This window comes from Hoplias malabaricus, chromosome 3, assembly GCF_029633855.1.
Source record: "Hoplias malabaricus isolate fHopMal1 chromosome 3, fHopMal1.hap1, whole genome shotgun sequence".
Classification (NCBI taxonomy): Eukaryota; Metazoa; Chordata; class Actinopteri; order Characiformes; family Erythrinidae; genus Hoplias; species Hoplias malabaricus.
This window is the reverse complement of record NC_089802.1, coordinates 35,977,572-35,998,120: the sequence shown is the minus strand read 5'-3', so window position 1 is coordinate 35,998,120 and position 20,549 is coordinate 35,977,572. Positions and strand designations below refer to the sequence as shown.

Genomic DNA, 20,549 nt, shown 5'->3' with positions numbered 1-20,549 from the left:
ACACTAGCAGTTAGCATAATGAGGTGTATCTAGGTATTGGGACAGACTATGTGTCGGGGGCGCGCACACTGTGAGGTGAAATGTTCTCTAGTTGGACAGCCCACTAGGTTTTTGGACAGACCCATAGAGTTCCAGTCTTGATGCCTTCCTGGGAGGACCGCTGTGGGTCTATGTGCTTTTATAAACCTCCCTGTACCTTGCTCGGTGAATAGCGGGTTTGTTCACTAAGATGGCTCCTAAGTTTGAGTTTACCAGTCTCTCTGACTCCACGAGGAGATGTGGCTATGGTAGCCTTGTGATTGGTCAGGGAAATACTGACATAAGCGTTACCCCCATCAGGACTGCCCTTTCTACATCCAGAGGTGAGCAGTACTGGTCATTTTTGAGGAGAGATTTAACATATTTCTGTTTTTTGTTTTTTATTTAACCTTTGCCGAATGTTTCACATAACACCCAGGTTTAGCAATATACAAAAAAAAAGAATAGAAAATCTAAAGGAGTTAGCAGGGGCTTTAAAATAGCATCATAAAGAAGACCTTTGCACTGTTAAGGACAGGCTGACTTTGGAGACATTGATGAAAGATTTAACTGTCCTTTCTCTGTGTATTTTTTTTTTTAGTTTGTTTGGTTAATATGGATAAAATCAAGACTTTTTAAAGGTTTTTCCTTAGGAGAAGCATCATTGAAATATCTGAAACCCTGCTGTGTAGAAGGCTGTTAATGCTCTCACCAAATGGCTTTAGGGGAGAAAAGCACATTAAGCTCTCCTTCTTCTCGACTTTATTGCTCCTGCTGTTTGGTTTCCTTCAACACTGATTCTCAATCTACACCTTAAACTCTCTCTCTCTCTCTCTCTCTCTCTCTCTCTCTCTCTACTCCAGGCAGCAACAGAATGAGCAGGCTCACAGATCTGTCTGCAGTGATTGAAGACCACAGCAGTGATCTATATAGCTCATTCCCGATCTGCAATGGAATTATCATCAGTGAAAGATTCTGTGGTTTTTAGTGATGGATTTTTTCAGGCTCAAAAGCTCTCCACATTTCTCAAAACACTGCTCATGCTGAACAGAAAGGTCAGAGTAAGAAATGTAGGTGCAGTGAAAGAAATAGTAGACAGGTAAAGGGAGCTTGTTAAGAGGCGGTGGGGGGAAATGTGGTGGGGGCAGAGGAAGAAAGAAGGAGGGGTAAGAAGGAGGAGGGGAGGGAAAAAGGAGGAGAATGAGACTACTGGTTGAACACATTAGGGGCTTTTGAGGGGAAGGCTGCTGCTGGAGAGTGTGGGCTGGGTTATTACAGCACTTAAAAGGCACTAGCTGTGTGTCTGAATAACGGACAGAGGGTTAGGAGAGAGGGTGAGAGAGTGTTTGTGTGTGTGTGTGTGTGAGAGAGAGAATCTCTGGACAGGAACATCCAGCCATGAGTGCATAATATAATATAATATACACAATTCTTTGGAGGGCTACTCACAGCAACAAGGTTTATTTATAGATTGCCCTCTTCTTTGGAGTTCCTATTCATTTCTCTCGCCTGGTGTTTGGAAGCCAGACTGGACCATGCGCTGGGCTGTTTTGATTCTGGCCCTGGTTGAGGTCAGCATAGGTTTGAGACCTGAGTGGATGCCTGGGAAGAATTACAATCCTACAGAGGCAGGAGCTGAGCTGTTTGTAAGCCACTACAACGCCACAGCAGAACAAGTCTTATACTTCAGCACAGAGGCCAGCTGGAACTACAACACCAACCTCACAGACTACAACTCCCAGCAACAGGTAAGTGTACACCTCACATCCAGCCTCACAAGCTTTCCACTCCATACCTGAAGGATACCTGCAGATATTCAAGCTGAAAACTTATGCTGGCATTTGTCATGCTTTCTCAGTTAGTACAGCTTAGGGTACTAATAAATATATTAGAATGTTCTCAATTCACATTAGTATATTGAATATTTCACATTATAGGATTTTTTACTGTAGGTTTCTGGCAGGTTAGCTTGGCAGATAATGGCAGTGATAAAAATAACACGGTCTGCGGAGAAGGAATGAATGTGTGTAATCCTGTGGCTATTACATCATGACGGTTTTGGAAGGTTTAGTGGAACTTTACCATCACATGAGCTATGGAGTTATTTCTGTAAAAAGCTCTCCTATAAAAAAGATAATTGCTCCTAGGACTAAAGTCTAGAAATACCATGAGCTTTAAGATCCTGGACATGTGCAGTTAGATGAATAATAGCACAACACCTATTAAGTGAAAACATCACAAATCTAGTCCATATATGTAATATTCCTCATATCATAAGATTTCCTGGAAAAGAAATTCTGTGTAATAAACAATTTAATTGGATACACAGCTAGAAATAAATATAATAATCTTACAATATTACTCATAATGAGAAATGTTAAATAGACTTGGTTTAAGATGATTATGATTTCAAAGACATTGCTTTTAATGCACTGCAGAAAACCAATAGGTTAAACGTCTGTTTTTTGTGTACATTGTGTTAATGTGCACATTGGCATGAAAAGAACATGTGTTGGTCAGCGTGGCATGGTGATGCAACAGCTAGTGTTGCTGTAACACAGCTCCAGGGTCCAGGGGTTATGGGTTCGAGCCCCGCTCTGGGTGAAGTTTGGCATGTTCTCTCCTTGTCCGTGTGAGTTTCCTCCCGGTGATCCGCTGTCTTCCCACGGTCCAAAAACACATGTTGGTAGATAGGTTGCCCACTCAAAACCATACTCCAATCAATAGCAGACCCAGTGCATGAACTGCAGATGGAGAATATGAAGTGATTTTATACACATGGACTTTGATCCCACGCTCTCATAATGTCTGTGGTTTGTGCTGTTTAATGGTGCTCAAAAATATTTCAAGTGATAAATCAGTGAAAAATGGCAGCAACATGGCTTGTGAGCTGCCTTCTGCGTTCAGGATAAGAATGAATGCAGCGTCCTGTTCAGAAGCTTCTTGTTTGAATTTAGTTATGATTCTGGTAATTTGTAAAATTTGGTAAAATGTCTGCATGGGTTTCCTCTGAGTGCTCTAGCTCCCTCACACGATCCAAAAAAAAACAAAAAACACGTTGGTAAGTTGATTGGATCCTCAAAAGTGTCCATAGGTGTGAATGTGTGTGTCACCTTGTGAAGGACTGGCGTCCCCTCCAGTGTGTTTTCCTGCCTTGCACCCAAAGATTTGGGTAGGCTACAGACCCACCGCGACCCTGAACAGAATACAGACAATGAATAATTATAAAAAAATAATATTTTGTTTGAGCAAGCACAACAGGTAGTATCGCAGTCACACAGCTCCAGGGAACTGGAGGTTGTGGGTTCAAGTCCCGCTCTGAGTGACTGTCTCTGAAGAGTTTGGTGTGTTCTCCCCATGGGTTTCCTCCGGGTGACTGTCTGTGAGGTGCGTGGTGTGTTCTCTCTGTGTCTGCGTGGGTTTCCTCTGGGTGACTGTCTGTGAGGAGTGTGGTGTGTTCTCTCTGTGTCTGCGTGGGTTTCCTCTGGGTCACTGTCTGCAAGGAGTGTGGTGTGTTCTCTCTGTGTCTGCGTGGGTTTCCTCCGGGTGACTGTCTGTGAGGTGCGTGGTGTGTTCTCTCTGTGTCTGCGTGGGTTTCCTCCGGGTGACTGTCTGTGAGGAGTGTGGTGTGTTCTCCCTGTGTCTGCGTGGGTTTCCTCTGGGTGACTGTGAGTAGTGTGGTGTGTTCTCTCTGTGTCTGTGTGGATTTCCTCCCACAGTCCAAAAACACACGTTGGTAGGTGGATTGGTGACTCAAAAGTGTCTGTATGAATGTGTGAAAGTGTGTTTGTTTCTGGCGCTCCCTCCAGGGTGTATTCCTGCCTTGCGCCCAATGCAGGTAGGCTCTGGACCCACCAGATGAATCAATGAACGAATCAATGAATGACAGCCCAGCCTGAAAAGGAAGCATCAGATGTATGTACAACCCCAATTAATAAAATAAAATAAAAACAAAATACGATGATTTGCAAATCCTTTTCAACCTGTATTCAAATTAATACACAACAAAGACAAGATTAATGTTCAAATGGATAATTTTTTTTTATTTTTATTTTTTTGCAAATATTCACTAATTTTGAATTTGAGGCCTGCAACACATCCTAAAAGAGTTGGGACAGGGGCATGTTTACTGTGTTACATCACCATTACAATCATCGCATTCTGTTTTTATTTATGTTTTACACAACGTACCAACTTCATTAGAATTGGGGTTTTAATGGCTATTAATAAAACACTAAAAAAATTTAACAACGGCACCAAACATTAAAATATTCATTCATTCATTCATTCATTATCTGTAACCGTTTATCCAATTCAGGGTCGTGGTGAACATTAAAATAATGGTGGTGCAGCAGGTAGTGTCGCAGTCACACAGCTCCAGGGACCTGGAGGTTGTGGGTTCGATTCCCGCTCAGGGTGACTGTCTTTGAGGAGTTGGTGTGTTCTCCCCGTGTCCGCGGTGGGTTTCCTCCGGGTGCTCCGGTTTCCTCCCACAGTCCAAAAACACACGTTGCAGGTGGATTGGCAACTCAAAAGTGTCCGTATGTGTGAGTGTGTGAGTGAATGTGTGTGTCTGTGTTGCCCTGTGAAGGACTGGCGCCCCCTCCAAGATGTATTCCCGCCTTGCGCCCAATGATTCCAGGTAGGCTCTGGACCCACCGTGACCCTGAACTGGATAAGTGGTTACAGATAATGAATGAATGTATAAATAATTAAAAATAATAAATAAATACCACCAGCATTATTAAAAAAAGATCTGTGCCATGAAATAGCAAGCCAATTCCAAAAGTTACTTTAGAATTATTGGAAGATAAATCGTTTACCTTTATGAACTGACAATGTTCCGTTAAGTAAGATTTGAACTTTGATAGGGCTGTGATTCCAACCATGTTTTCTAGCCTTTCTAGGAGAATATTGTGGTCTATGGTATTGAAAATTGCACTGACGTCAATTAGCACCAACCGGAATATGTGGCATTGATCAGAGACGAGAAGACCATTTGTTATTTTAACAAGAGCTGTCTCAGTGCTATGATGTGGCTTGAATCCAGACTGGAATTTTTCATATGTATGGTTCTTATGTAGATATGAATCAAGTTGTTGGGCCACAGCTTTTTCTAGAATTTTAGTTATAAATGGTAGGTTTAACTATATACTTTACGTTTATAGGGATCTGAATTCAGGATGGTAGTGAATGATTTCAGACACTATCCCATGAGAGTTTTTAGCAAACAATGCAGTGGATTATGGGTAATCTGCAGTTTGCTTTTGTACATGGATTGTGCACTACTTTTGTGGTGCATTTTAGGATTTTAGAAGTGCACTGAAATCTGTCCACTATGTTTTTGGACACTTCTAACAAAATGGCAGAACCCCAATATAGTGCACTATATAGAGACACAGAGTTAGTTTATTTACTTTTTTTTTTTTAGGTTAAAGAAACTCTGGTAGCTTAGACACATTATAAAGTTCAGTTATTAACTTTTGTGTGCGTGTTAACTGAATACATTTTAGTCAGATAGTGACAGGAAATTAGTTTAAAGTGGCACTCTGAACAACACTCTGGCTCTATTCACAAATGTGCTAAAACAAAACTAACCTAAATTATTGCAGACACATCAGGGGTTGAATATTTTTATGCATTTTTTATGCATTTATTATTTAAAAGTCTATTTGCAAGGCTTTTAAAGTGGCAGCGAGCCCTTACACAAATCTGCTTATCTACACCATTGGAGCAGAGAACATCATAACACACATGGGTGGAAAGCCCTGGGGGATGGGGAGGGAACTACATCCTGAGAAAAACAGGAAGGTTTTTTTTGCCTATAATCATTGTAACTTTATAATTTTAAATAATGAATAGTAAAATCTTAGTAAAAAGTTTTTTTACTCACAGTAGTTTGGTACTAGTTCCGCTGCCATCTCAAGAATTGGATATTGTATACAATACAAACTTATTTTGAACAAGTACCACCTGTTATCAAACCAAAAGCTCCAAGTACAACCTTATATCGAAGGCCATTGGGCTCAAAAGATGATGACATCTGCACGTTAACATGTAATTAAAATTTTGCACATTAACACGTAACATTTTGTCACGATAACAGCACCAAAAAGACATGTTTACATGGTTCTTAAGGTTTTTGCCAATGGGAGGCATTAAATCTGGTCATACTTATTCATAATAGGCCTTACATCACACATTGTAGCTGGCAATAAAACATAAATACTCTGTGAACATAGCTCCTATATTTCATCTTAATTATTCATAACATAGCTAAGTGCTGACCTATGGCTACGCTGAGCCCTATATGAGCTATGTGAAGACAGCAACACCAGTGAGCTAATTCATTTTTTAAAATGTATTTATGTATATCTACTTCTATATATGCACACATATGCAAACATGAGAGGTTAAATCTCATTGAAAATTGAACAAAAAACAAAACAAAACAAAAACAATTGCCTTTTTTTCAGCAGTGAATTCTGTAGTTATCTTTTCCAGTCTGGGGTTTATGCATCGTATCATACACCATATGTGTATGTGATAAGTGTGAGTAATGCTTTATGCTTAAAATAATATAAACTTTAAATTGTTCAACAATATAAGGTATTTGTTTATACAAAATCTCCCAAAAGACATTGTTAAACACTGGATTTTTTTCATTATTTGGTAGGTTAAGGCTTTATGTTGTTTCAGCAATAACGCCATGCACCAATAGGTGGCAGTAAAGCATCATGATTCCCCACAGCTAAAATATCTAAAAACACAAACTTAACGTGTTAACACGCTAAAAAATAGTGTTAACCTGTTCTAAACGCGTTAACATATACAGTACGTGTTAACACGGAAGGTCCAACATGTTCTGAGGCCAACGGACTTCCATTACCTTATACCCCTTTACACATGCACCATAATCCAAAAATGTTCTGGTCGCGGTGGGTCCGGAGCACACCCGGACTCATTGCGCGCAAAGCAGGAGCACACCTTGTAGGAGGCGCGAGTCACACATACACACACATATATTCACTAACACCTATGGACACATTTGTGTCGCCAATCCACCTACCAACGTGTGTTTTTGGACAGTGGGAGGAAACCCACGCGGACACAGGGAGAACACACCACACTCCTCACAGACAGTCACCCGGAGGAAACCCACGCGGACACAGGGAGAACACACCACACTCCTCACAGACAGTCACCCGGAGGAAACCCACGCGGACACAGGGAGAACACACCACACTCCTCACAGACAGTCACCAGCAGCAGGACTTGAATCCACAACCTCCAGGTCCCTGGAGTTGTGCTGACTGTGACACAACCTGCTGCGCCACTGTGCTGCTCTACACCCTGTTAAACATTATGTAATTTACATGAAAAAAAATTCATTTTTTCAGTTATTAATACCTTAATTATAGTACATTTTTCGAGGTCAGCTGGCATACCACAGTGTAAGATCACACAACTATACCCACATATAATGTGCCGTCTACAAGCCATTCTTTTTATTACTGTTTCAACATACTATCTGTAGCCTTAAACCAACAAGAATAAAAGACATATGTTATTTAACAATTAGATAAACAAACAGAAGAACTGTAATCTGTTACATTATAAAAACAATGTATGTCCTTTATGGGGGTGGCATGGTGGTGCAACAGGTAATGGCGCTTTCACACAGCTCCAGGGTCCTAGCTTTGTGGGTTTGAGCCCCACCCCCTTCAGGTGACTGCCTGAAAGGAGTTTGGTGTGTTCTCCCCATGACTGCTTGGGTTTTTTCAGGGTTCCTGTTTCCTCCCATAGTTCAAAAACTCACACTGCTTGGTGGATTGGATATTCAAAATTGCCCGTATTGTGTGAACGAACATGTGACTGCATCCAGTAATTCCAGATAGGTTTGTGACCCACCGACACTGGCCCTGAACGGGAAGAGTGGTTAGAGACCATGAATGAATGTGCTTTATGAAGTTTGACTTGTTTTGTATCCAGTGACTCCTAAATGGTTCTGACTGCATCGTGTGAGAGTTCAGCTAAAGACAAAAATTCATCCATCATCATAGCAGAGCGGTAAATAGGTTTACACTTCATCTCACATGAAAATCGACCTCTTGTCCTTGCATGAAAAAGGCCTAAATAGGAGCAGCCATTATTGATTGACTGAAATCACCCACTTCCATAGCAGCTTGTCATGCATGCACATTATGTCGAATTGATTGGTTGTGTTGTGGATGCATATCGCCTGTGAACCAGTGACTTATTTTTGAAAGTGTTTTCTCACTTTTGGATCCATATTCATAACTAAGAATTCATATCCATAATAATTAAATTTGTATGCTTAACTCTTTGGCTAGTGTGAGCAGCATGAAGTGTTAAACAGAGCCTCCTGCTGCAGTGAGTTAAAAATCTTTTGATATTACATAAGAATGGCAAGAATTTTTGAAAAAAATCAAAGACATGAACCACGTCAAACTTTATAAGGAAAACATAACCAGATACTGTAGGTTTATTTAGTTTATACTAGATACTTAGCCTTCATTCCAGCAAATACAATAGAGTCATTTTCCATCTCCTTATCCTAAGCCTACTCTGGCTTGACAGCTACTATACACATGAGTTATTAGCATATTATGTATATATTATACAAAACAAAAGTGATATTGCTTCTAGCTTGCTCTTATTAAGAGTTGTTGCATTTAATCGTTATTCTTTATCAGCTGGAGACAGGTTTCTTATGAACAGATTTAGGATAAAATTCAAGAACTATTGTTGTGAAAGATGTGATCCCTTCCTGACCTCCTACGACACACCCTAGAAAACTGGGCCAATGAATTTAAACAAAAATAAAATGAACAAAAAGGTACACAGCAAGCTCAGCTGAAGCCAAGCCTCGCCCCTTATGTGAAATTATTGTTGCAGTCAAATCAAACAAGGTGATCAAAGCCCTGATAGAAGGCATAAGACTCTCAAACTGGCAGAAAACTGCTGTGTCAAAATAACAAAACCCAAAACACACATTCCACAGAAATCTCACTCCTCACATCACACAGGGACAAGAACTGGTTAGTTATAGTATATACAGCCAGATATATTTCATTTCTCATTAGTTTCTCATTAATATCTCAGTAATTCCTCCTAATATCTTTGCAACCTCTCTTTAAAATCTATGTAGTTTCATTATTATCTATATAATTTCCTTTTCCTTTTAATACCTCTGAAGATTTTTACCTCTCTGATTTCTCATAGACACTGTTAGAATCAGATGGAGAGACCATGGAAAGTTTAACTGAAGTCTCCTCTTGTTCAGAGCCCAGCTTTACAATCTCACACCGCTCACACGAGCCCTGTCCACTACTGCATTAAGCAACCTGAAATTTTAATGCACAAGGAAAAACCTATACATAAATTCTATTAAAACATTCTGCCTAGTTCTCAGGGCCCAAGCTCATACACTAAAATGGAAAGGTATAAAAATATATAAAAAGAAAATTAATAAAAATAAATTAAAATATATATTAAAAATTAAACATAATATGCTGACAATGCAGTGATGTATAAATTATTCCCACTTCTTGTTATTTTGACTGAAGAAAATAACAAATTTTCATTTTTAAGACTATGCAACAGCTACCTTCAAATGATAATGATAATACAGCGGGAAATTATTTGAAGTAAAACTATACATTACAAATAAAAAAGGCTTTTGAAATTATTTATACACCTAATAAATGTAAATGTGTTTGAATTTACAAAATAGTATTCCTCAGAGAAAAAAATAGAAATATATTGTTTATTTTTTGTCATTTTACATTCTTATTCTTATTGCATTTTATGAAAAAACATATACATTTTCCAGAAATGGAGTACATTTTTTCTTTATTAGAAAGTTGTATTGGAGTATTTTATTTGTTTATGATTAACTTATAAATAAATATTACTATTAATAACTATTTATTTTTTATTTGTTTTACCTTATTCCATTTGACTCTAAAAAGATTGTCTCTCAGGATAAATACAGTTAACAAAAGACACTGTTTTGCAGTGGCAATTAGTACCAGATCAAACAGAAGAGCTGGCTGGAATCAGCCAGTCAAGAGGCCTTTTGATTAACCTTCAATTAAATTCTATAATTAAATAAATCACTCAGAAATACCACCAGAAAGAACAATAGGATTGCAAAAACCTGCATAAGCTGAAATGGAATTAGACCAAAACATATTTAAATAATGCACAATCATTATAGACCCACTTCCTCCCAAACACCAGGAGGAAACTAGTGGGTCATAATTGCTAAAACATTGACTTAATTATTGAATATGGAACTGCATAAATTAGAAGAATAATAAAGTTTAATGTAAAAATACTATAATTAATAAATAATGGAATTGTGAAGCTGGTTCTCTCTGAGACAGTTGGCCTGTGTGCCCAGTGAGGCCTGAGAACTGAAAAAGCCTATTGTGGTTAATAAGAATTCTGGTAAACATTACACATACACATTATGTGAACAAAGACTCTTACATAAAGAGTCTTATTATTAAAGTACCTGCCAGATCCAAAGGCAGGGGTTTGAGACAGGAGTTTTAAAACTATTATCAGTTTGCCTTATAAGCAGATAGGGCAACTGTGAAAAAGGTCCAGCTCAAGGTCTGAGACCTGAAGCCTGAGATTGTTATTTTGTAAAACGGATAAATATTCAGTAACCTAAAAAAAATCATGTCGTTTGGAAATAATAATTAAGGGGTGTATTTGGGAGGACAGGGAGTTGCCAGGTGTTAATCAAGAGATTGTCAAAGGCTGTGAGGATGTGAAGAACAGGAACATAATTAACGGGAAGAAAAAGGAGTATCGGAAAGAGCACACAAACCTTCTTTTGAACCTAATAGTGTCCAGTAAACAATGTCTGAAGAGCTAACTGGAAACAGAAGTCCTTATATGTACATGGGGAATAGGGTACCTTTTGGTAATAATGGGATCCAATCACCCCTAAATACTGTATAAAAATAAGAGCTTCATGAATGCGTTTTGTAACTCTTTCTAGACTTACTTGGGTTAATGTAGCTATACCTTAATCTGTTTAAATAAAGAATGGGACATGTTCTCTTTTAACCTGAAATTTTTTATAGAAGTTGTTGCAAAGACCAAGCTAAGTCAGGCTTTAAATGAGAACGTGTTTTTGACTAGACGAAAACCATGCGGACACAGGGAGAACACACCAAACTCCTCATAGACAGTTCAAGTTTATTAAATACCACATGCAAATAGTGAAAACATAAAATATTCCGATAAATATAATTCAAATAAGCACGGTGGCACAACAGGGAGCATTGCAGTCACACAGCTCCAGAAACCTGGGGGTTCTGGGTTCAAGTCCCACTCCGGGTGACTGTCTGTGTGTAGTGTGGTGTGTTCTCCCTGTGTCTGCGTGGGTTTCCTCCGGGTGACTGTCTGTGAGGAGTGTGGTGTGTTCTCTCTGTGTCTGCGTGGGTTTCCTCCGGGTGACTGTCTGTGAGGAGTGTGGTGTGTTCTCTCTGTGTCTGTGTGGGTTTCCTCCGGATGACTGTCTGTGAGGAGTGTGTTGTGTTCTCCCTGTGTCTGCGTGGGTTTCCTCCCACACTCCAAAAAACACACCTTGATATGTGGATTGGCGACTCAAAAGTGTCCTTGGGGCTTAGATGCCTTGCTTAAGGGCCCATAAGCATTAATGAATTTTTCCTGCCATCTTGCCTCAAACTCAAGCTCCTTCCCACCCCCAAACTTTGGGGTCAGACAAGAAATTGATAGACAAATTCCCAAGAAATGGAGTTAGGTTTGTAGTGTTTTGGCTTTATGGGGTAAATAGGATGTTAACCTTTTCAATGTGAGGAGTGTGTGGAGAGCCAAAAAGAAATCAATAGCACCAGCCCCCCAGTGGCTGGAAACCCCCATGGTCAGTTTTTCATCAGTGTCAGGCAGGATGGGTGGAAAGTCAATTACTCTGAACAAGAGTAAAGGTTGGAGTTAGTTTACTTTTAGCTGTAAAGAGTTTATTGAATTTTTAGCAATTTCAGAGTGAGGCAGGCGTGGAGAGCCGGAGGAAAACCAGCATCCTAGTTTATTAAATTTCCCCATGACATTGAACCTCTAAATCCACCTTTGGCCAAAGGGAAATATTAATTACCAAAAGCTAAACTAAAAAAGTAAGTTTTGAGTCTAGATTTAAAGATGATTACTGTGTCTGTGTCCCGAGTATTAAATGCTGATAGATCTAGGCTAATATGTTATATTTTTCTGATTTTAGTAAGCTGGGAATGTTAAGAAGGTGCAGAAAAGCAGTTCTAGTGATATTACCTATGTGTTGATCAAATGATAGATGTGAATCAGTTATTATGCCAATATTTGTAGGTTTTAGACTAAAAAGGGAAATCAGGTTTGGCTGATATGTACCAATGTGTAAGTTCTAATTGATTGTGTAATGTTAATGATATGGTTGTATATATATATAATATATATACAACCATATATATATAATTAGGCTGAATGTCACAACACTAGAACCAAAATCCCAAGAAACAAAATATCAGACTTTATGGTAAATCTCAGTGATTTCAGCCACAATTAATATTTGTTTTAAGCATATGTATTAAAATTAGAAAACGTTATCTGCCTATATAAGAAATGAAATCATTTTACTGGATACATTTATTTTAAACATTTAAAACTGTCTAGTATTTAGATGAACAATAAAATAATATTGTTACAACAATATCAGAATGAGGACTGTATCATTTTTTGAGTTATAGACAAATTCACTCACCAAGAGGTTTTTTATTTTAAACAGTGTGAATGTCTTTAACTAAAACATATTTATAAATAAGGTGATAGATAAAAGGATGCTAGTTTTGGGCATTATAATGGAAACTTACGAGGGATAATAACAAAGTGGACAGTGTGGTAGAGAGAGGTGAGAGTTAATGTTTATGGACTGTCACATTTTTCACGTTAATCAGTCGAGATAAACCCAGTTACTACCAGAAATGCTTTTGGGTCAGAGAGGGTGTTTTGCCCTAGCAGGGGATCATAGTTATGCATTTACAGACTCAGAATTAAAGGTCACATGGGGAACATAACATAAATTGTCTAAAGATTTTTGGACCCCCATTTCAATGAGTGAATTCAGCTAGTTTTAAGGTTCAACAATTGTAAAGACTTTGTGTAATCAATCGTATAATCCCTACAGAATAACATTGTCAAACATAATAGGTTGTACATAAGTAAACAGTCATCATGCTCAATTCCAAGCACCTTCTAGAGTGTTATAAAGCCCTCCTTTGGCTGTGGAGTAGTGGAAGTGTTTTCTCTGGAAGGATGAAGCTCCATCCTATAACTCAGGGACCAGTTGAATAGGTGTCTGTGTTCCAGAACTACACATCCCATGTTCAAAAACATTGGGATAATGCAGCAAAATGTAAATAATTATTTTTTTAATTAATTGCTGTGCAAATTATTTAAACCATGTATTTAACAGAAAATAGTACAAAGACAACATTTTAAATATTAAAACTAAGAAAGATCTGTGTTTTTTTGGAAAATGAATTTGATGCAATATGTTTAAAAAAAGTTGGGACAAAATTTGTCTTGTTTATAACAGTGTCTCATCAATTGTTTTTAAAACAACACTGTAAACTTTTGAGAACTGAGGAGACCAATTGCTGTAGTTGTGAAAATGAAACATTTTCCTTTTGCTTGTTACAGTATTTTGAACTGCTCAACAGTTATGTATAAACAGAGCTGTAAGCTATAACAAGCCGGATGGTCCCTCTTTCAAAGTGTCCATGTGTGTGAGTGAATTTGTAAATATATGAGTGTGTGTGCAAGGGCTAAGAGGTTACTGATTTACAATTAAAAAAACACACAAAAATGCTTGAAATCTTCTCAAACTGTAAAAACACAGTCAATATATTCAAGTGAAATAGAAAAATTTGCATTATTGCAATGTTTACAATGTTTGTGCAGGTAAATGCATCTATGGAGGAGCAGGAATTTACTGAAGCTTGGGGAAACAAAGCTAAAGAAACATTTCCTGGCGCTCTCATGGACACCTTTACCAATCCAGATCTGAAGAAAATCATTGAAAAAATAAAGATTCTAGGACCTGCCAACCTCCCAGCACAAGAAAGAGAGAAGGTAGGTCTACTCTGGTTTAATCAAAACCAGTGAAGTGTAGTAAAAGAAAATGTGAGTAAAAGTACAAGTTTCCAAGTGCATACTGCCTAAAGTTTTAATAAAATTGACTGTGTCAGCAACATCACTAGAGATGAATGATTAAGGGGCTAAGCTTTAACCAAGGAGGTCTAGGGTAATTGCCTCATAGCAGCCAGTCTTTGATGAGGTGCGGATTAAGCAAAGACCCAAGTAGCTGCTGCCTTTACAAAATAAAAAAGAATAGAATATCCATCTACAGGTAGAAAAACAAAACTGAGTTGTGAACAACAACTTATTATATACAGGTACCTGTTAAACATACAGTCATAATGTCAGGAAAGAACATAAGCATCAATTCAGTCTACCCTAAATACTGCAGTGTTTAATGCCTTAACATTTTAACTAGCTTTTTCAGCAGGCTTACTTTACATTCATCAGTAATCAGGTTTCCTCTGCTAGCATAATGCTATTTCAACTAGTGCATCAGTGGCTTTTCCATCTGGTGAATTAAAGATAACAGGCAATCAATTTCTGTCTTAATGTTATTTTGGTCTTGAAATGACACTCACTGTCAGGAAACACAGTACACCTTCTCGCATAGGGTTGCGGTATAGCACCCCTAAAACAGGTCTACCGATGTCCATGGTCCATGCTGGCTGGGCTTGAATATTGAAATAGTATTTTAACATTCTAAATTGTGTAGTTTTTAGTGATCACTCATGAGTGTAGTTATAAAATAACAAAGTGCAAGGATTTGTTCCAACAGAGACAGCATTTATATAGCATTACACTGTCAAATAGTATATATTTGTGATGTCTTTCCTCCACCTCTCTTTTTAGTATAATACCATTCTAAGTAATATGGATCAGATCTATTCCACGGCAAAAGTGTGTCCGAATGAAGAGGAGTGCTGGGATCTGGAACCTAGTCAGTAACTTTCCTTACACCTACCACAGTGTTCACTTAATACACGCAATATAAATACAGCACATTGTTTAAACCTTTTCCAGTATTCATCCATTTCATATGACTTGATCGCAAAATCTTTTTCTTTTAAAAACATTAGGTTTCAGCACATTTTTGGCATTATACACCTTTTTTTCTTCAATAGATCTTTCTTAATATTTGGTTGCACCTCATCTGTAGTTGATGTAAATATTTTCTATTCTGTCACAGTTTTAAACACAATTTCTCCTGCTTTTCCTCATCTTTCAGTTTTTCCTTTTCCTCTGAGTTGGCCTTTGCTGGGGGTATAGGCTTGTAGCTTGCACGGAGAGGGCTCTTCAGAGTTTTTTATTTGGAATTGAAACTCCATGTGATTTTTACAAGCCTGTTTTTTAATTGTGTAAAAAAAGAAGTTGCAAAAGCAAAGGAATTTACTTCACAAAAAATTTAAATACTTTAAGAACATTCTGCATGAGATATGGTTTCATTTTACTTTTTATTTTTTTATTTCCTTTTTAAACACACAAAAACAGAAACCAATATTCAATCTGAATACTTCAAAATAAAAGCCACAAACTCTTAGACGTCATGTGCTCTGTCCTTAGGCTTATTAACAGTGAAGGTGAAGTGACGTGTACTTACATTTTGTTATTTTTAGCAAAGTAATTGAGCCATTTTAAAAATAAGTGCACAGAAGTAATGTTCCTTGCAGTGTGAATCAATTATTTAAAAAAAAAATTCGCTCTGGCTTTTTCAACAAAACATTAAAATCATTTCCATATAATTTTTCATCATTTCTTAGTTTTCTGTCGATGCTGTCAATACTACTTTGCCCATGAACTTATGTCTATAAAAAGACATTAAGGGTGAGGTGTAGTCTGGATGCATTCTATATGTATCTTATGTCTTATTTAAACTGATGCATCACACTAAATGTGGAGGTCAGTGTGGAAAAATGAAGAATGTAAACGTGAGATGAAACTTCAAACAGCAAATGGATTTATAGAATTTTCACTTTAAGTTTGAGACCAGAATTCCCATAAATGGGGAAACTGCAATTAAAATCATTTTGAGATTGATATCTTTCATTGTTGTTATGTTATATTACTGTGGCTTTCCTTATGCTCTTATTTATATGTGATTTGTTATGGTCTGCTTTTTCCCCCATGTGATTTGCTATGGGCTTTCTAAATTTATTCTACCTGTTCATTGTTTGCAGAGCTGAAGGAAATTCTGGCTAAGTCTCGGAGTTATAAGAAGCTGCTATATGCATGGGAGGGCTGGCACAACAAATCTGGAGTTCCACTCAGGGATCTTTACCCAGATTTCGTCCAGCTTAGTAACAAGGCCTCCACAATGGATGGTAACATGTTATTCTATGAGAGAGAGAGAGAGAGAGAGAGAGAGAGAGAGAGAGAGAGAGAGAGAGAGAGAGAGAGAGAGAGAGAGAGAGAGAGAGAGAGAGAGAGAGAGAGAGAGAGAGAGAGAGAGAGAGAGAGAGAGAGAGAGAGAGAGAGAGAGAGAGAGAGAGAGAGAGAGAGAGAGAGAGAGAGAGAGTGAGAGAGTGTTATTATATAAACTTTTTAAAAATAAATAAGTGTGTTCAAATTCCATCTCTAAAGTGCCCATAGGTGTTTGTCAATGTGGGATGCCCTGTGAGGGAGAGGTTGCTCATCCAGTATGTGTTCCTGCCTATTCTGCACCCAATGATTCCAGATAGGCTGTGGATGTGCTGCAACCCAGTTGCAAAGCCTGTTGTAAAGCTGTTACAAAAAATGAATGAATGACTAGATATAAGGTGTTTTCTATGGGATCTTATTTTGAAGTTAGAAAACACAGAGAGCCAGAGAAATCCAAAGAAGTATAGAAGAAGAAATGTAAAACATTTTTTATTGCTAAGTTGAACTCTATGTAAAAACATAAGGGTTTTCTTAAACATGAATGCAGACTACTCCTTATTATTAACCATATTGTATTGAAATAACGTTTAAACTTTTGTTCTTGAATTATTACTTACTGAAAACTCATTGGAACAAGCACCTTGTTCGAACATGCTGTTTAAACATAGGATTTATACAGTGCATTGGATTTTAATTCTGACTTCAAGAGTAGTAGCCATTTCTTTAGACACGTTGTAATAAAGCAGTAAACTAATATGTCTTCCAGGTTTTGAAGACACTGGTGCCTACTGGCGTTCCTGGTACGAATCCCCAACTTTTGAAAAGGATTTAGAGAATCTCTACCAACAAATTCTGCCTCTTTATCAGAACCTGCATGCCTTTGTCCGACGCAAACTCTACAACTTCTATGGCCCCAGATATGTCAACCTTAAAGGACCAATCCCTGCCCATCTGCTTGGTCAGTATCTGCTCTAGAAACAGTGCATTATGTGTCAATTTTTTTTTAACCCTATGAACCTGATACCAATAAGCTGAGGGTAACTTTATAACTCAGGAATGCTTAACTTAGAAACATGATTCACCAAGGGCATTTCCACATGTTGTACAAGGGTACACATTTCCATATCCCTCTGCTTGCAAATCAGCCTTAGGGGAACAACAAAGCTGTGAACAACCTGTAAACACTACAGTCTGCCATGGACAAGAAATGAAGAACAAATTAACACTATAGAAATGTGTATTAATTCCATTCATTTTGTTTATGTGCACTTTATTGAATAAATGAAAAACATAAATCTCAGTTTTGCCACCATTTGCCAAAGCTGCATCCATGTTTCTGCCTCTGGCAAACACATTGGATATACTGTAAGTGATTCACTGTAAGTGAACCAGGCACGTGCCCCAGTAAATTTGGTCTAATGTGATTCATATTTCACCAAATCATCAGGACATCTATCCAGCTGTGACAGGATTATACATTTCTGACAAAACATCATTGACATATTGATTTCAGAAGCCCCAAAAGAAGAATAAAATCACACTTCAGAACTTGATGTAAAAGTTTTAACAGACAAACATGATGCACACTCAGCAGAATTTTATGTATTAAATACATAACCCACCTACATAAATCACTCTAAATTACTCTGTCATAATCACACAGCTTTGGAAGCCAGCTAAGGATTAAGCTTATTCTTTTGTTAACAGGATAACATCTATGTGTAGCCAAGGTGTAATGTGTCTAAAATTCAAAAAATTAGTTATTTCTAAATTAAAAATCCGTTAAGTAGCAATCAGACCCTGAAATATAATTATACATTATCAGATGAAATAATATATGAAATATTTGATCAAATGTCTTTTATAATATCCTTTGTCAGATATTGGAGGAAAATGTAAATAGTTTTTTTTTTTTTAGAAAAAATCACAAGAATCACAAGAAAAATGACCTGATAATGGAATATGTTTTGCAGATTTTAGCACTCAAACAATTATAAATTCATTAAGATAAGATATGTTATAATGTTCTTGCACATAATCTCATTTTGAGAAATATGTGATATATTGTCTAAATTAAAAATAAAATGAATATCAATACAAAATTATATTTGCATTTATATAAAATTGGTTTATCTTGATTCTCTACAGGGAACATGTGGTCTCAAACCTGGAACAACATCTACGATATGATGATCCCTTTTCCTAATAAGCCAGATGTGGATGTGAGCAATACAATGATTGCAAAAGTAAGTCAGTGGTGGCCGTTGTTCTTTAAAAGAGCAGTAAGAAATTTTTACCAGCCAGAAAATGAAACCAATATTTATGCAAGTGTTCATTTACAGTTTTTACATTTGTTTCTATGAAGCACTACTTACATAAAATGAAGAAGCGATTTGCTTTGTAGTCCTGTGCCCATAGAGCAAGCCCCACCTTATGGGAATGTGGCAGGAGGCGAGGGGTGTGGATTTTAGGCAACTACCTCTCCGTATATAGATATAGAACTTTTATAGATCAGTATAGATCTTCGTGTACTTCATGAACCTGATTAATGCCTTAAGATATATACTTCACTTTAAATTTTCATTTAGACCTATTTAATCTTTATTATATTTGATCAAATTTATTTCTCTTCTCTTTCTCTTCTCTGTTTGAATAAAAAAATTTGTTGGCCAAACTTTATATCTTTGATACATATTTTTCATATTGTCACAGGGCTACAATGCCACGTACATGTTTGAAGTTGCTGAGGAGTTCTTTACATCCCTCGGCCTTAAAGAGATGCCTCTAAGATTCTGGGAAAAATCAATGCTGGAGAAACCTACAGATCGAGAGGTGGTGTGTCATGCCTCTGCCTGGGACTTTTACAACAGAGAAGACTTCAGGTAAAACAGAGATAGTGAGGAGATTCTGTCTCATATCAACGCAGCTGGATTATTCAAGCTGGTCAGAATAAACTGTGAGACGCTAGAAATTAGAAAACATTTATAAAATTTTGTTTGTGACAGGATCAAACAGTGTACTACAGTGACTATGGAGCAGCTGTTCACTGTTCACCATGAGATGGGACATGTGGAGTATTACCTGCAGTATAAAGACCAACCCGTCAGTTTCAGACGAGGAGCTAACCCTGGGTTTCATGAAGCTATTGGAGATGTTCTATCTCTCTCTGTCTCTACACCCAAACACTTGAACACCATCGGCCTTCTGGACACGCTGATTGACGATTACGGTAACTATTCAAATCTAATCAGTTAAATCTAAAAAGTAGCTAACAATTTATATAAACTCTAGCAATGAATATTAATGAGTATAACATTTTCATATTTTATTCTATTTATATGAACTCTATGAAGAATTCAAATGCTTTATACATTAAACACTGTATTAGGAACACCTATCTTGTATCTACGTTCATTGTCCATTTTATCAGCTCCGCTGACCATACTGGACCACTTTATAATTCTAAATTACAGAGTGTAGTCCACCTGTTTTTCTATATCATTATCCAAATATCACCTCACTCTTCAATGTTCAGGACACCCACAGAGCAGGTATGACTTGGGCAGCAGCGAAACTGCAGCGACACTGATGTCATGGTGGTGATGTGTTAGGGCGTGTTGTGCTGGTACAAGTGGATCAGTAACAGCAGTGTAGCTTGAGTTTTTAAAGCTCTGTGTCACTAATGGATTGAGAATAGTCCAAAAACCAAAAACATCCAGCAAGAAGCATCTTGTGGTGAGTATCATATTTCCATTGATGGAACACTAAGACACCACCACCTGTGGTTTGCTCTGTGGGGTTCCTGTGTGGGTCCTGACCATTGAAGAGTAGAGTGAAATAGGGACTTTAGTAATTGTAGAACTACAAAGTGTTCCTGTTTGGTCGTTGGAGCTGACAATGAGTGTAAATACAAAGTAGGTGTTCCTAATACAGTGATCGTTCAGTGTGAGAACCAGTTTATGCTGCAGAGGGTGGATGCGCACAGGGGGTGGCCATGTTTAAAA

The 20,549-nt window shown here is 37.6% G+C and overlaps 1 protein-coding gene across 1 annotated transcript in view; it reads left to right on the top strand.

Annotated features, from left to right (window-relative positions):
• Nucleotides 1-1,297: 1,297 nt before the first annotated feature.
• The window catches only part of ace (angiotensin I converting enzyme (peptidyl-dipeptidase A) 1), a 37,338-nt gene continuing 18,086 nt past the window's right edge, over nucleotides 1,298-20,549 (top strand). The window contains exons 1-8 of the mRNA XM_066664129.1: nucleotides 1,298-1,766; nucleotides 14,011-14,181; nucleotides 15,040-15,127; nucleotides 16,365-16,508; nucleotides 17,312-17,503; nucleotides 18,694-18,791; nucleotides 19,258-19,427; nucleotides 19,551-19,774. Coding sequence (XP_066520226.1) covers nucleotides 1,554-1,766; nucleotides 14,011-14,181; nucleotides 15,040-15,127; nucleotides 16,365-16,508; nucleotides 17,312-17,503; nucleotides 18,694-18,791; nucleotides 19,258-19,427; nucleotides 19,551-19,774 — 1,300 coding nt within the window. The 5' untranslated portion in view covers nucleotides 1,298-1,553. The remainder of the gene's footprint in view (nucleotides 1,767-14,010; nucleotides 14,182-15,039; nucleotides 15,128-16,364; nucleotides 16,509-17,311; nucleotides 17,504-18,693; nucleotides 18,792-19,257; nucleotides 19,428-19,550; nucleotides 19,775-20,549) is intronic.